At 44.9% G+C, this 14,276-nt stretch overlaps 2 protein-coding genes across 5 annotated transcripts in view; one reads left to right on the top strand and one right to left on the bottom strand.

Annotated features, from left to right (window-relative positions):
• The first annotated feature begins 179 nt into the window (after positions 1 to 179).
• On the top strand, positions 180 to 11,952 carry FAM161B (family with sequence similarity 161, member B). Its single transcript, XM_012656213.1, has 9 exons — positions 180 to 248; positions 2,878 to 3,197; positions 3,939 to 4,489; positions 6,055 to 6,401; positions 6,889 to 7,016; positions 8,908 to 9,072; positions 9,305 to 9,404; positions 11,049 to 11,191; positions 11,814 to 11,952. The coding sequence occupies exons 1-9, from the start codon at positions 195 to 197 to the stop codon at positions 11,950 to 11,952; spliced, it is 1,947 nt and encodes a 648-aa protein (XP_012511667.1). The 5' UTR covers positions 180 to 194.
• Positions 11,953 to 12,713: 761 nt separating this feature from the next.
• Positions 12,714 to 14,276, bottom strand: part of ZNF410 (zinc finger protein 410) — a 32,957-nt gene continuing 31,394 nt past the window's right edge. For all 4 annotated transcript variants that reach the window (XM_012656194.1, XM_012656195.1, XM_012656196.1 and 1 more), the window contains one exon: positions 12,714 to 13,495. In XM_012656194.1, the coding sequence (XP_012511648.1) occupies positions 13,457 to 13,495 (39 nt within the window). In that variant the 3' untranslated portion in view covers positions 12,714 to 13,456. The remainder of the gene's footprint in view (positions 13,496 to 14,276) is intronic.

Below are 14,276 nucleotides of genomic sequence, written 5' to 3'. Positions count from 1 at the left end.
CAGAAGCGGAAATAAAACGCACGAAGGGTCTAGGCCAATCAGAAAACGACCCTTGCCTCCTTGGGCGGATGCTTGAAGGCTGCCCTGGAAGCCAATCCGAGGCCAAAGCTAGAAAGGGGCGGAACCTGACACTGCGTAGGTCTCGGTGCCACCGCCGCTGTCGTCGCCGCTCCTGCCTTTGCTAGGCTCAAAAGATGACTGTTGGGAGCCCTGCGGGAGCCCACGGTGGCGCGGAGGGGAGCCGTCAGGTGAGGAAAGAGAAGGGAGGAAGCAGAACTGCGCTCCAGAAAGGAATCCCTGAGAGAGAAAACTGTTTGACGTTGCCTTGGAGACAGCAGGGGTGTGTCACGGAGGGGCATGGGGTTAAAATTAGCGTCCAGGGGCCGGGAGGTGGACACTTACTTGGGGTCCTGAACCACTTGAGCTTTATACCAGGGTCTTCATAGGACCATACAGTGACACTCCGTTTTCTCTTATCTCTCAACTACTCTATGACCAATAGTACAATTGTCCCATTTTGTAGAAAACTGAGGCACAGAGAGATTAAGAAATTTGCCCTAAAATCCATAGAGACAGAAAGTAGATTGGTGGTTGCTTAGGGCTGGCGGGGTGGGGTGGGGTGGGGTGGCGCCTGGGAGGGTTAGGGGAAATAGGGAGTGACTACTGAAGAGTATGGTTTCTTTTGGGGGCACTGAAAGTGTTCTAAAATTGTGGTGATACTTGCACAACTCTGTGAATATACTAAAAACCATTGAATTGTACACTTTAAGTGACTGAATTGTATGGTATGGAACTTACATCTCAATAAAGTTGTTTTAAAAAAAAGAAAGAAAATCGCCCAAGAACACATGCTGTTCAGCAGCAGAGCTAGGGCTGGAACACATACATACATTTAACTCAGATCCAGTGTTCTTTCCATTATTACAGCTGGACCTTAGACAACCCAGTAAAATCATTTCCAAGTGTCACCTAGGGGACCACAGTGGTCTGCCCTCAACTGCTTTCCCTTTTGCAACAGCTCATCCTTTATGGTCCCATCCTGGCCCCATGCCTGTGTCTCTAAGGACAACTCGTATCACTGTCCTCCGGCCACACTGGCCCTCTTTCTGCTTCTACAAGATTCACATTTGTACCTGCCCAGGATGCTGCCTCAAGACATTTGCATTTGCTGTTCCTTGAACCCAGAACACTCTTACCCCACATTTTAGCAAGGCTGATTCCTTCTCATCAATCAGGTGTCAATCCAAAATTCTTCCACAGTGAAAAAATAAAACTCAGCCCAGGATTAAGAAAGTATAACTCAGACTGTAATAGACACAGATAAGGCCAACAGCAAGATCAGCAGAAAAGAATGTTTCTCTCAGGGCCGCACCATAGCTGCAAAATTTTTATCACTCCTTGTTCTACATGATAATGCTTACTTATTACTTACCCTGCATGCTTTGTTTTTCTCTTTTGGATAAAAACCGCTCAAATCATCCATTTATAATACTAAATTATCCCCACTTCATGACAGTACTCATCCACAGTTGATCCCTGCTTCCCCTACCTCTCCTCAGAATCAATCAAGACAAGCCAACCCTAGAAAAATCACCCTCCCTACACTAAGTTCCCTATGGCTTTTCATGAACTGTAGCAAATTAATAAACCTAACTCTGATTATAGGTACATTCCTGGTGACCTTTATCTGATGGGCTTTATCAACATAGAAGCTTTCCATAGGCAAACTCCATCACTCTATAACCTCACAGCTTATGGTTTTCAGTGAATTTATTATCAACTTATATTGTCTGTCTCCTCTCACTGGAATGTAGGCTTCATGAGAGTAGGGACCTAGTTTGTCTTGTTCTCAGCCAAATGCCCCATGCACCCAAGAAATATTTTTTGGATGAATCAATGGAGTATTTAAAAAGCTAGCCTAGGCCGGGCGTGGTGGCTCATGCCTATAATCCTAGCACTCTGGGAGGCCAAGGTAGGAGGATTGCTTGAGGCCAAGATTTCGAGACCAGCCTGGGCAACGTAGCAAAACCTCATCTCTGCAAAAAATTTCAAAAAATAAATAGCTGGATGTTGCACTTTCTAGGACATTGTTCTTTCAGCTAGACCACACTGTCTCTCCTGTTAATCATCCATTCCTAGTGAGAGAGTGGAAATTAGCTAGAATATGAGGAAAGCATAGGTGTAGTCAGAGGACCAGGAAAAGAAAGATGGGCAACAAGTAGGTAAAAGCCATGTAAAGCATGGCATGGAGTGTGGCCGAGGTTATGGGGCAGGATTCCTGGAGTGCAGGGAGCAGAATGCACAGTGCAGATCAGGTGTTCTATAGATGCTTACCACACTGCATGGAGTAGGGAGCCAACTGTAACTCTTTGCTTCCCTTTCCTGCCCTTCAACCAAGCACACCCCATATACAAAGTTCTGAAATTTCTTTAGAGTGAGGAACACACCTTGTTTTTTAAAAATTCTTCCCCAGTCCCTTGTATAGAGACTTATTCAAAGTGAAGTTAATAGTTATGTTTTAAATATCTTTGAGACCATTTTTTTTTTTTTTTTTGAGACAGGGTCTCACTCTTTTTGCCTGGGCTAGAGTGCTGTGGCGTCATCCTAGCTCACAGCAACCTCAAACTCCTGGGCTCAAGCGATCCCTCTGCCTCAGCCTCCCAAGCAGCCAGGACCACAGGCATGCGCCACCATGCCCGGCTAATTTTTTCTATATATTTTTAGTTGTCCGATTAATTTCTTTCTATTTTTAGTAGAGACGGGATCTCGCTCTTGCTCAGGCTAGTTTCGACCTCCTGAGCTCAAACAATCCGCCCGCCTCGGCCTCCCAGAGTTGAGACCATTTTTTGACCCACAGTCTATTTCTATTCCATTTAGATATTTCCTCCCAAGTCCTCGTCAGACACAGAGGCAGAAGAGGAGCTGCCTGGGGATGGGCCGGTTCTGCCCAGGGCTGGCAAACTTGATGAGTTCCTCAGTCCAGAGGAGGAGACAAATTCTACTTCTGACTCAACTGGGAGCTTTTATGAGACCCTACAGGTACTAAAGCAGAAAGGCAGACAGTGTCTGTTGGAGTCTTTCTTTCAGTCTGACCCAGACAGTGATGACAACCTCTCTGAAGACGAGGAGGACCTGGAGAAGTTTTTCCAAGACAAGGGCAGGGGGAAGCCACAGGTCCAGTGTCCTCTGTCTCTGAGGTAAGGCACAGCAGTTCCACATCTACCTCATTCCACACCTCCCAGAAAGTCATGTCATGTCTTCATCTTCTTGGGCTTCATCTTTTTCCTCTGTAAAGCAAAGACCAGTTCTACAAATTGCCATTTACCCACATTCCAGCTCAGAATCAGCTTTTGGCTCTAAAGTGTTCCGATTCCTACAGAGCAATCCTAAATCACTTTAGGCAACACTTAGTCCAATGAAGCATTGGAATTGATTAAAGGGATGCCTTTCCCAAACTTGCTTTCCCCCGAGAATGACAAGGTACATTTACTTTGGCCAAGTCTGTTGTATGCATACATACTTTATCGCATTTAATATTTACTTTCTCTTCCAATAACCCTGTAAGTAGATATTATTTTTGCCATTCTCCATATGAGGAAATTGAGGTTGCAGCAGAACCTTGCTCAAACTTTGAAGCATGATTTGAACCTGGGTCTGTCTGACTCTAAAGCCGTGCTCTGCCCTGTTGGACTGTTCTCTCTCTCATATGAAAATATTAGAATGCAAAGTGGCCATTCTGGGATCAAATCTGAGAAGAGACTTCCCATCAGGGCTGCTAGGATTGCCTGTGGGTAGGTTAGGGACATGGAGGCCTGCAGAGATGTGATGTTAGGCTGAGAAGCCAGCTGTGGCCTGCCAGGAAGGAAGGAGGAGGATCAGGGAGGAACTGGGCCTCCTGACTGCCCTGCCCTCCACACACAGATCTGCTTCTCCCCCAGGTGTGGCTCTACAAGGCGCTGCAGCTCCCTGAGCAACCTTCCCTCCGATATTCCCAGGGCTCAGACCCAGCCACCATCAGCCTCTGGGCCTCCCTCCCAACGCAGAAGTGTCAGCTCCTGGGCATCATCCATCACCGTCCCTCGGCCATTCCGCATGACGCTGCGCGAGGCCCGCAAGAAAGCCCAGTGGCTGGGCTCACCTGCCTCCTTTGAGCATGAGAGGCAGCAGGCCCAGAAGCAGGGCCAGGAGGAGGCCGAGTGCCATCGGCAGTTCCGGGCACAACCTGTGCCTGCGCATGTCTACCTGCCTTTGTATCGGGAGATCATGGAGCGCAGTGAGTCCCGAAGGCGGGCAGGGATCCAGAAGAGGAAGGAACTGCTCCTCTCTTCCTTGAAGCCCTTCAGTTTCCTAGAGAAGGAAGAGCAGCAAAAGGAAGCTGCTCGACAGAGAGACTTGGCTACCACAGTTAAGGCCAAGGCCCCTGAGCAGAAGGCCACCAGAAGGATCCCCAAGTCCATTCTGGAGCCAGCCCTCGGGGACAAACTTCAGGGTAAAGATATCCTTGCCAACTTGCTACCTCCTGCCTGTGGGTACAAGTAGGCAGTGTACGGATCTAGTCAGGGCCCATGAGTCAGCCTGGCTTACTGATGTGCTGTTTGGGTGGACTTCCTGCATGGAGTCCGTGCACTCAGTGCAGGCCATGGGGGAGGGATAGGTCATCTATACAATGAGGACCCTGTAAGGAGCAAGGAGTCAGGTCTCACACTGTCCCCCAAGGCTCATCCTGTTGACTTCTCTCAGTGATGCATGTGAAGGCCAGCACAGGTGCAGGAGCAGAGGACCAGTGAGACCCTCAAGGACCAGCTTGGGCCAATGCCATCACTAGCCAGCTGCCCCTGAGGAAAGCTCCCCACCCCCTCCCTCATCTTGGTGAGGGGGTGTCAATCACTAAAATTACTTGGGGGATGATTATTTACACATATCAAAAAGTATAGCTCCAAATAAGGGACTCAGGCGTTATTCACTCTGCAGTAGCATGTGCCCCATACCAGGCACTGTTCTATGGTGAATAAACAGACATGGAGTTTATAGACATGTGAAGAAGACAGATAGTAGACAAATAAATGTAAATGTGATGAGTCATTTACAAGGATTAAAGGGGGAAGTCCAGGAGCATATACCTGTGGGACCTAACTCGCCGTTTAGGTGTGGTGACGGGTGGGAGCGGTTAGGGAAGGTCCCCTGGGGCTGACCTGGGTGGACAAAGAGGGAGGAGTGGAGCAGGCTGAGGTGTGGCGTGGAGTGGCATGGAGGTGAGAGAAGCTGAGCACATGCCAGGATGGGAAGGCAGAGGGTCGAGAGAAGAGGGCAAAGGGGAAGGGAGAGGCAGGCTTGGGCTAGCCCTGAGGGCCTTGCAGGCCAAGTTAGGCAGTCTGCACTTCATCCCAAGGGCACTGGGGAGCCACTGAAGGGTGTTAAGCAGGGTGGGTCATGATGAGACATGCAGCTCAGAAGATCCCTCTGATTGCTGTGTAGATAACTAAACAGCAAGACTCGAGGGATGGTGAGCCAATAGGAATCTGTTTCAACAATTCAGTTGAGAAATTATGAAACTGGTCTCAGGGATGATGAAGAGAGGATGGACAGGAGAGAGGTTAAAGAGGAGGAGATGGCAGAACTTGTGACTGACGAGCAGAGAGAGGGAGGCATCAAGAATGATTTGGGCAGAGGGCTTGGGCAGTTGGGTGGATGGTGGCCTTTCGCTGAGATGGGGAAATGTGGGAGAGGAGCAGGTGACTGGTCCACTTCCGCCTGCGTCATCTCTGAAGAAGGAATCATAGAAAGTGCTCAGTAAATACAAACAGCGGCTCTGCAGCCTGATTGGCAAGGCAGTGGTGTCCTGATAAACAATATAATGTTCATCATTTTCTGTGGCGTAAATAATCCTGTCATGGCTAATTGCAAGCTTCCCACGTGATGTCAACGGACTCACAAAATTCCTAAAAAGTTAACAATTGGCTCCAGCACGCTACTGCTAGTGCTTAAAAGAAGGAAAGTTCTCCAAACCTTTTAGTAGTATAAGACTTGGTCCCTTCTCACTGTTTTTCTCCACAGAAGCTGAGCTCTTCAGGAAAATTCGCATTCAGATGAGGGCCCTGGACATGCTCCAGAAGGCCTCCTGCCCTGTTGCCTCCTCTAGAAGCCAGGCCGACCGACAGCCCCGCACAGCCACCCGAACCCGGGAGGAAAAGCTCAGGTTTCTGCACACTGACTTTGGATTCCAGCCTCGGGTGAATCCTGTGGTCCCTGACTATGAGGGCCTTTACAAGGCCTTTCAGAGAAGAGCTGCCAAAAGAAGGGAAACCAGAGAGGCAACTCGCAACAAGCCCTTCCCGTTGAGGACTGCCAACCTGTGTCATACTCAGCGGTCCTGCCATGCTGCCACCACCGGAGGGAGCAGGGTGAGAGCCCAGGCAGCTGTGGGAGGCCCAGGGCCTGAGGCCTGAAATACAGGGTGGGTCCAGGTCTCAATGGAAAGCACTTCTTATAACATTTTTCTTTTTTTTTTTTTTCTTAAACACAAGCTCAGTTATAAGCAGATCCACATTCCTATAAACTCAAGACCATGAGAAGACTTCCTTTCCTTCCCTCTTTCTAGAGGAATTTTGCAGAAATAAGTCCAAGTAGGTCTGGAAGGCAGAGATTTGGGATCAATTGCTTATGTCCCTAATTCGAAGGAACTCTTCTCGTTTTATTAAAAACTTTAATATTCATATCCTTTGGTAACTTGCCCGGGTTGCTGAACTTGAGATCTTATTAGCCTTGCCTATTCCCAGGGGAAAAAAATGAAGATTCTCATTTTCAGTCCTTCACTGAAATTGAATACTCGTTAAGGCAGAAAGTAATCACACATGCTGTCCCACCAATACCAGCCTTTGTTTCTTCTAGGATTCCCCACAGCCACCAGCTACACCCCTGCCAAGGAGTCGTTCTCTAAGTGGCCTTGCTTCCCTCTCTGCCAACACGCTCCCTGTGCACATCACAGATGCCACCAGGAAGAGGGAATCTGCAGTCAGGTGAGTGGTCAGGCTACCCAGGTCTCATAATGCTCTGATTTTGGCTGAAATGCCGAAAACCATCCTGCTGCTGGAGCTCCTCTCCAGTGATCAGTGACACTTCAAGGGGTGTGAGGGAATTCTCTCATCAGGACAGGAATACATGTGGCTCTCGCCACGTGGTACTGAGAACACCTAGCCATCATTCAGCAAATATTCATGGGGTACTTACTCTGTGCCAAGCACCATGTTAAAGCTGCAGATGCCTTAGGGAACCTACGGTTTAATATCTGGTCTGAAATACAGAAAAGCAAAAATGCAATGATCATATTTTATGAGTAGTGCAATGATGAGGGAGGACAGGGGACTGGGAGGGTGCTGGGCAGCTTGGGGCAGGAGTCGCTTGTCTCTTGGAGTAGATGTCTAAGGTGAAACCTGAAGAATGAATGAGGAGTTAGCCAGACAAAGCCTGGAGAGAAAGATAGTTCCAGATAGAGAGAACAACATGGGTAAAAACCCACAGGTCAAAGAGGAAAGTAGCCATGAGGAACAAGAATTCATAAAAGCATGATAGGTGGTTGAACCTGCCACAAAACAGATGAGACATCCATTGCACAGATTTGAGATTCTATGAGATTCATCTTGGCGAAATATCAGAGTCAGTTGGGAAGCAGGAGCCTGCTTGTTTTTAATTCTTCAACTGACCTGACTCTGTCATGATACTGTTCTCACTGAGCCAGCCTCCCAGCAAGAGTTCCTCCACTAGGCCTCTGAGCTGACATAAGCAGGGGAGGGTCATGGTGTAGAAAGCAGCTTAGCCCCAAGCAGTTTAGCCCGGGAGAGGATAACGTCTCAGTGCCCTCCCATAGGACTCATGGGGGAGTGTCTGGAAACTATGTGCCTCCTTAAGACCCACAACAGGGATTGTAGAAATGTATTTAGGATCCAAGGGATACACCTTTCTTCTTCAAATTTCATAGGTAGACCTACTAAAGCAAGGCTAAATGCATCGGCATCCTGAGAGCCCAATAAGATAGGCCTCATGAACAAGAGGATGGCCCACTTATAGAGGATGTCCACATCTGCTTTGCAGCAGGGGGTTTGATATATTAGCAGATTAAACTTTTCCCGTCTATTTGAATGTAAACATCCAAAGGCAAGAACCTTGATTGTTTTTCCTTTTGGTAGAACTCTCCATAGTACCTTGTAGAATGATAATAGTTTGATAAACTAAGTGCTGTAGCTTGACCCCAAATTGTCTACATTGAAGGGGGCCCATTTCCAGTTCTCTTTGGAAGTGCAGATTTATATTCCCAAGGGAACATGAACCCAGACACCCTCCAGCCCACTGTTTACAGCGCAGTGGTCCAGGGCAGAGGCTTGGGAGTCAGAGATCCTAGTTCTAATCCTGGCTTTTTCACTGGCATGCTGGGTAGCTTTGAGAAAGTGGCTTACTTTCTCTGAGCCCCAAACTCCTCCCCTGTAAAAAGGGGACTTACAATCTTTACCTCTTAAGGCAGCTATGAGGATTACATGAAATATAATGGAATTTGGTTCAGCAAATGGTAGCTATTACAATAGTATTACTTTGTTTCCAGATAGGTAAGAAGTCTAGCAAAGACCTATATAGAGTGTTTGGTTGTTTAAGTTAAGGATATTTTAAGTCACGTTTTTCCAGTTCAATAAATGAACTTCTCGTGGGGTAGGAAATCACCGTGTCCATGATGCTGGAAAGGCTTCATCCACCAGTGCATTTAAGCCCAGAATCTTATTTTCTGAAAATGGCAGCTGTGGTAAATAACCTGCCCCATTCATTGAAAACACCAATGTCCTTTCCAGAGTGGTTACTAAGATTGCTTTTAAATATACTCAAGCTGATCATCTACACTCTTTTTTCGCCTCCTCCCTTTAGAAGTTCACTTGAAAAAAAGGACAAGGCAGATGAGAGTATTCAGTGGTTGGAGATGCACAAAAAGAAGTGTCAAGCGATGTCTAAATCTGTGACCTTACGTGCAAAAGCCATGGATCCCCATAAAAGCCTGGAAGAGGTGTTCAAAGCAAAGCTGAAAGAGAACAGGTCAGTGTCCTCTGTATGAAAGGGGTGCCTGCCTTGGGATCCATCAGATCATAGGACTTGAAAATGGCAAAATGGAGTTATTAGGGTAGGCTCCTGTAATCACAAGGAGTCAAGGATTCTGCCAGGCAGTTAGGAATTTATAATGTACATGGGAGTTACACTGCTTAACTAGAATGAAGGGGATTCTGGATTGAAAAGGCAGAATTCTCTCTAGAAATCTTGTTAATTTCAGGAACAATGACCGTAAAAGAGCAAAAGAGTATAAGAAAGAATTGGAGGAAATGAAGAAGAGAATACAAACAAGGCCCTACCTCTTCGAACAAATTAGCAAGGTAAAACTAAACCATCATTATTCATTTTCTTTCTGCCTTAGATGAAAGGGCTCTTAGAAATTATGAAACGATTTTAATACATGGGTATTAAACATTTCTTTGAGAGGCTCAGAAATTCTAAATTGGGCCCATTTTATTACTACCATCTTTTCCCAAAATAAGTAGTACAACGGTGAATGCTGCTTGAGTTGATTTCATCTAAGACTGGATTCCAAAGGCATCTATAAAAGGATATTTCACTTCCTAGAGTTTTTACTATGGTTTTGCCTCCAGATTGAATCAGAGTTGGGGAGTTAGATCCCAGAGACACAGTGACCATTTAGCTGTTTCTGCTGTCTGGACCCTCTGTTCACTGTGCTGGGAAGGCACCTTCCTCTGGCAGTGCTGCTGTCCCTGGGTGTCCCCAGCCTCTAGGGAGGTGCCATATTTATAGGTCTCCAAGGGTTGGGATGCTCACAAGCACCCCACAAGGCTACTTCTTTCCACATTAAGTGGCTTTCAGACTGGAAGATTATCATTTTAAAATATTGTCTGGACTTTTAGGGAAGTTGTACTCAGTTGAGATCTCCCTAGGGAAGCTCTGGAGCTACTTAACAGCCCAGACAGGCCACCATCCCAGGCAGTTTCAGGCTTCATCGGGCTCTGTAGATCCCTTTCCTCTCCAGTGTTTTAGACAAAAGCTTGAGTTCCCTAGAGACCTTGTTGCACTTGCTGAGCATTAGCTCCATCTTACAGCTACTGTATTTATCTAGGCATTTGCTGGATCCACACTCCCCACCCCATAAATCTCTCTCTCTCTCTCTCTCACACTCTCTCTCTCACATAAGGTCTTGGATTTACTTAGTAATCTGCATTGTTCAAAATCTCTCATGCTGACCTTTCTTCTTTATGTTAATTTGTTTCAAGTAAATTCAGTCTTCAGATCTCAACAGATGTTTCACCACTCTAGGAAAAACAAAGTATTCTGATTTTGCTCTTGAATATTAAAATTTGCCCTGGGTAGACTGCTGTGGCATCATCATAGCTCACAGCAACCTCAAACTCCTGGGGTCAACTGATCCTCCTGCCTCAGCCTCCCGAGTAGCTGGGACTATAGACGTGTGCCACCACACCCAGCTCATTTTTCTATTTTTTTGTAGAGACGGGTCTTGTTCTTGCTCAGGCTGGTCTTGAACTCCTGACCTCAAGCAATCCTGCCTCAGCTTCTCAGTGTGCTAGGATTATAAGCATGAGCCACTGAACTCAGCCGTGGTTACTTTTAAATCTTAAGATATTTTTAGTCTATCTTTTTTCATGTGGGTCTCAACTGTCTCCGCAAAATCTAAGACCTTGCTTTACAAAGGTGTGGCACCCAAATCAACAGCTGCCATCTCCTGGTTATGTCAGAAATATAGAATTGCAGGCCCCATCTGAGACCTACCAAATGAGAATCTGCATTTTAATACTAACAGTATCCTCAGGTGACTCATATGCACATTAAGACCTGAAAACAAGACTTAAGTAATTTTCATGCAAATCTGTGCCAGCAATAAGGGTGGTGGTGGTGGTAGGGGAAGTATTGTAAGGATTCTGATTAAACAAGTAACTTAGAATTGTCTGGTAGGTTCACAAAATGGCTACAGCAGATTAATTTCCATTCCACAGGATCTTGCCAGGAAAGAAGCAGAACAACGGTATCTGGACACCCTGAAGCAGGCTGGGCTGGAGGAAGACTTTGTGAGGAACAAGGGTCAAGACACCTGGGCTGTACAAGGGAAGGAAGGGACCAAAGTCAAGGATTCTCCCAGGTAATCTGAGATGCTGCTGTCATTCTGCAGCTCTCTAAATTGTCTTCCCAGTAATACCACTGGGAGGAACCTTGAGAACAGCCACTCATATTTTGAGATCACATCCTAAATTTATATAACAACTAATCCAGGGATCTCCAAGTAACACATTTGAATTGAGAGTGGTGCAGTTGTGAATAAAATCTAACCATTGTATGTTAAGTTTGATTTCTTCAATCTGAAATAGATCATTTCCAATTCCAGTTCCAATTCCATGAGTCAAAAGTATTTCCACTTTATTTCTGAAGAAAAATCATGTATTAATATTATTTTTGACTTCTTATAAAATGATATAACTGTTTTTCTAGCATTCCTTAAAGGTAACTCATTAGCACTACCTCCTCCATAACCCATTTTGATACAAGTCAAAGGCAGAAAAGCATAGTGTCTATGCATTATTTTCAATTTTGTTTTGTTTCTTAAGTCTTAACAGCTCCTCCCCTAATTTCTGTATCAGTTCCCCTCTAGAAATTTTCCTTTACAGCCCATATAAAATAATGAGAATGCTGAGACCATTCTTAAACCTTATACAATGCCTTAATTTAAAATTTTGTATTTCATAATGCTTTAATTTATTCTGTAGCATCCATGAAACTACAAAATTCAGCATCAGAGATCCACAGCAGGACTTAGAAGACTCTCTAGAACAGGCTACATGTCCCAAGAAAGTACTGGAGGAGCTGTCTTATGAATCCCTGGACAATCTCAAATCACTTGCTTAATAAGTACACTTAAAATCACTGCTTTTGAACAATATGCAGCAGCTAACAGGTTTGAGTCAAAGTAGGCAAAACTTGGGTTTTGAGGCATGGCTACTGTTAGAGAATGGGGAAGAGTAGCAGATAACACAGAAATCAAAGTGGGGAAACTCAAGTGAAGGGATCATAGCCCAGAGTTAAGGGTTCTTACATTGTGCCTCCCACTCAGAATATAGGTACAGAAAAAAGAGCACAAGCCCAGCTGCCTATACGGCTAGTCAGGAAACAAGTGAGTCAAATGGGGTAGGGCGTAGACAGTAGGAGATGGTAGAGACTGGAGAGGATAAACTCTGCTGGAATACAGGCTCAGAGTTACCAGATCAACCGCATTTTCATCACACCTGAAATCTGCATGTTGGCAACTAATCTAAAAATTATTTAGAAATATTGTGTAGGCAAAATAAAACACATCTATGTATCAGATTTGCCCCATGGAAGATGACAAATTTGCAATCTCTAGTAGCAGAGTTTCTTATTCTCAGCACTATTTGTACTTTTAGTCTTTTCTGGTGGTGGCAGAGTGATACTCCAGTAACTACCGCCTCAGTTTGCTAGTTAGAAATGACTAGGTTTGCTAGCGCTCATGTCATGTTTCCTAAGATTCCTCAGTTCAGTTTTACCTGCATGGACTCCAAAGGATAAAGCAGTGCATTATCTTAAAGGGAAAGAACTGGATTATTAATCTCCTAAGAAAATAAATTTTGTCCAAAACAAGAGCCAAAGACTGACTGGGCTGTATTTTTTTATTTAAAGGGAAAACTGATGCTCTGAATCGTGTGATTTTTAACTTTAAAAAAACAAAAACAAAACCCTCTTAGCATGCTACTGTATGTTCCATTAACAAAGAAAGCAAAGTGACCAAGTAGAGGTGTACAGGACAAGATAGTACCTCAGCCTGGGCCAAGGGGAGATTCAAGTAATTTATTTTTTGCAGCCCAGTGGCAGAGTCTCTTACTCAGGTTGCTAAAGGGAGAATGTCACAACAGAATTGACATCACTCCCTTCTTCAAAGCAACAAGGCATCTTGAAAGCTCAACTTCCTGGTGAAGTTTTGTGGTTGGTGGCAGGACTTAATTCATCCATGTGAAAAGATAGCCAAGTCTGGGATGAAAACTCTTCAAAGGAAAACCTCCTCTCAGCAGTCATAAAGAGAAACTTCAGCCAGCACATTAATCAAATTCACTTTGGGAGAAGTCTATCTCAAAATTTTGCAGTGGGAAGAGGGGTAGGTACAGTTACCCAGCCCACAGTCACTGCTTCATTCCTTGTCTGGATCAGATGATAATTAGAAGAAAAGCTCTCCTACATCCATCTTCTATGCCAGGGAAGATGAACAGAGGCAAAAGTGGAGTCTTGTTCTTCACAGATTCATATTGGTTCTGGCAGATCATGAGCTACAGCATCCTGTTCCCACTATATGCACTCTGAGATCAGATAGAGCTGCTCTTCCAGGAGTCAGCACCCACGCTCATGTCCGTCTCTCAGTTAAATCTCCTTGGTTTAGTAACTGTAAAAGTTGAAAGCAAATCTAGAATAGGTTACAGTTGAATTATAGGAAAAATAATTCATACTCAGTAAAAGGATTAAGAATGAAGGATGAGGAACGCACTGCAGAGATGAATCAAGGATATCCATCTACTTCCAAAGCAAAAAACATGCAAAGACTGAAAGATCTTATTCACATAACTAGCCATGGACAGCACTTTAGCCACTTCATGAGGCTGGCATGTTAACTATGGCAATCAAATATCCTGAGTCTATAAACCAAACTATTATTTCTGTAGTCACCTACTCACCAGTGATGAAGGAATCTATACCTTACAGGGAAATTAGAAATGATAGAACCAAAACCTTGTAAGTCAGTGTCAGCCAAAGCACAGACTGAAGGCTCAAGTAACAGAAGAAAACAGGAAAAGGAGCTGTTCCATTTATAAATACAATATGAGTGTTGGAACCCTTTCATAAAAGATCCAGGGGTTTCTTGGACTTAAAAGAATACCTTTCCTGTGATGAAGGGAGATAAGCCTGAGGGACTCCTGCACAGTGGCAGCTAACACTGACATTAGACTCTACACTCAAGGTTTCTGTTCAAAGGAGATTCTGTACAATAATTAATGAAACTGGTTTCCATTTTATTATAAAAAGAAAATGAAGCTGGGCATGGTGGCTCACACCTGTAATCCCAGCACTGTGGAAGGCTAAGGAAGAGTCACTTGAAACTAGGAGTTTAATAAGACCAGTCTGGGCAACATAGAGAGAACTAATCTTTATGAAAAAGTAAAAAAATT

Source organism: Propithecus coquereli, unplaced genomic scaffold, assembly GCF_000956105.1.
Source record: "Propithecus coquereli isolate 6110/MARCELLA unplaced genomic scaffold, Pcoq_1.0 Scaffold5, whole genome shotgun sequence".
Taxonomy (NCBI): Eukaryota; Metazoa; Chordata; class Mammalia; order Primates; family Indriidae; genus Propithecus; species Propithecus coquereli.
The sequence above is the reverse complement of the archived record's forward strand: the minus strand, read 5'-3'. Positions and strand labels throughout refer to the sequence as shown.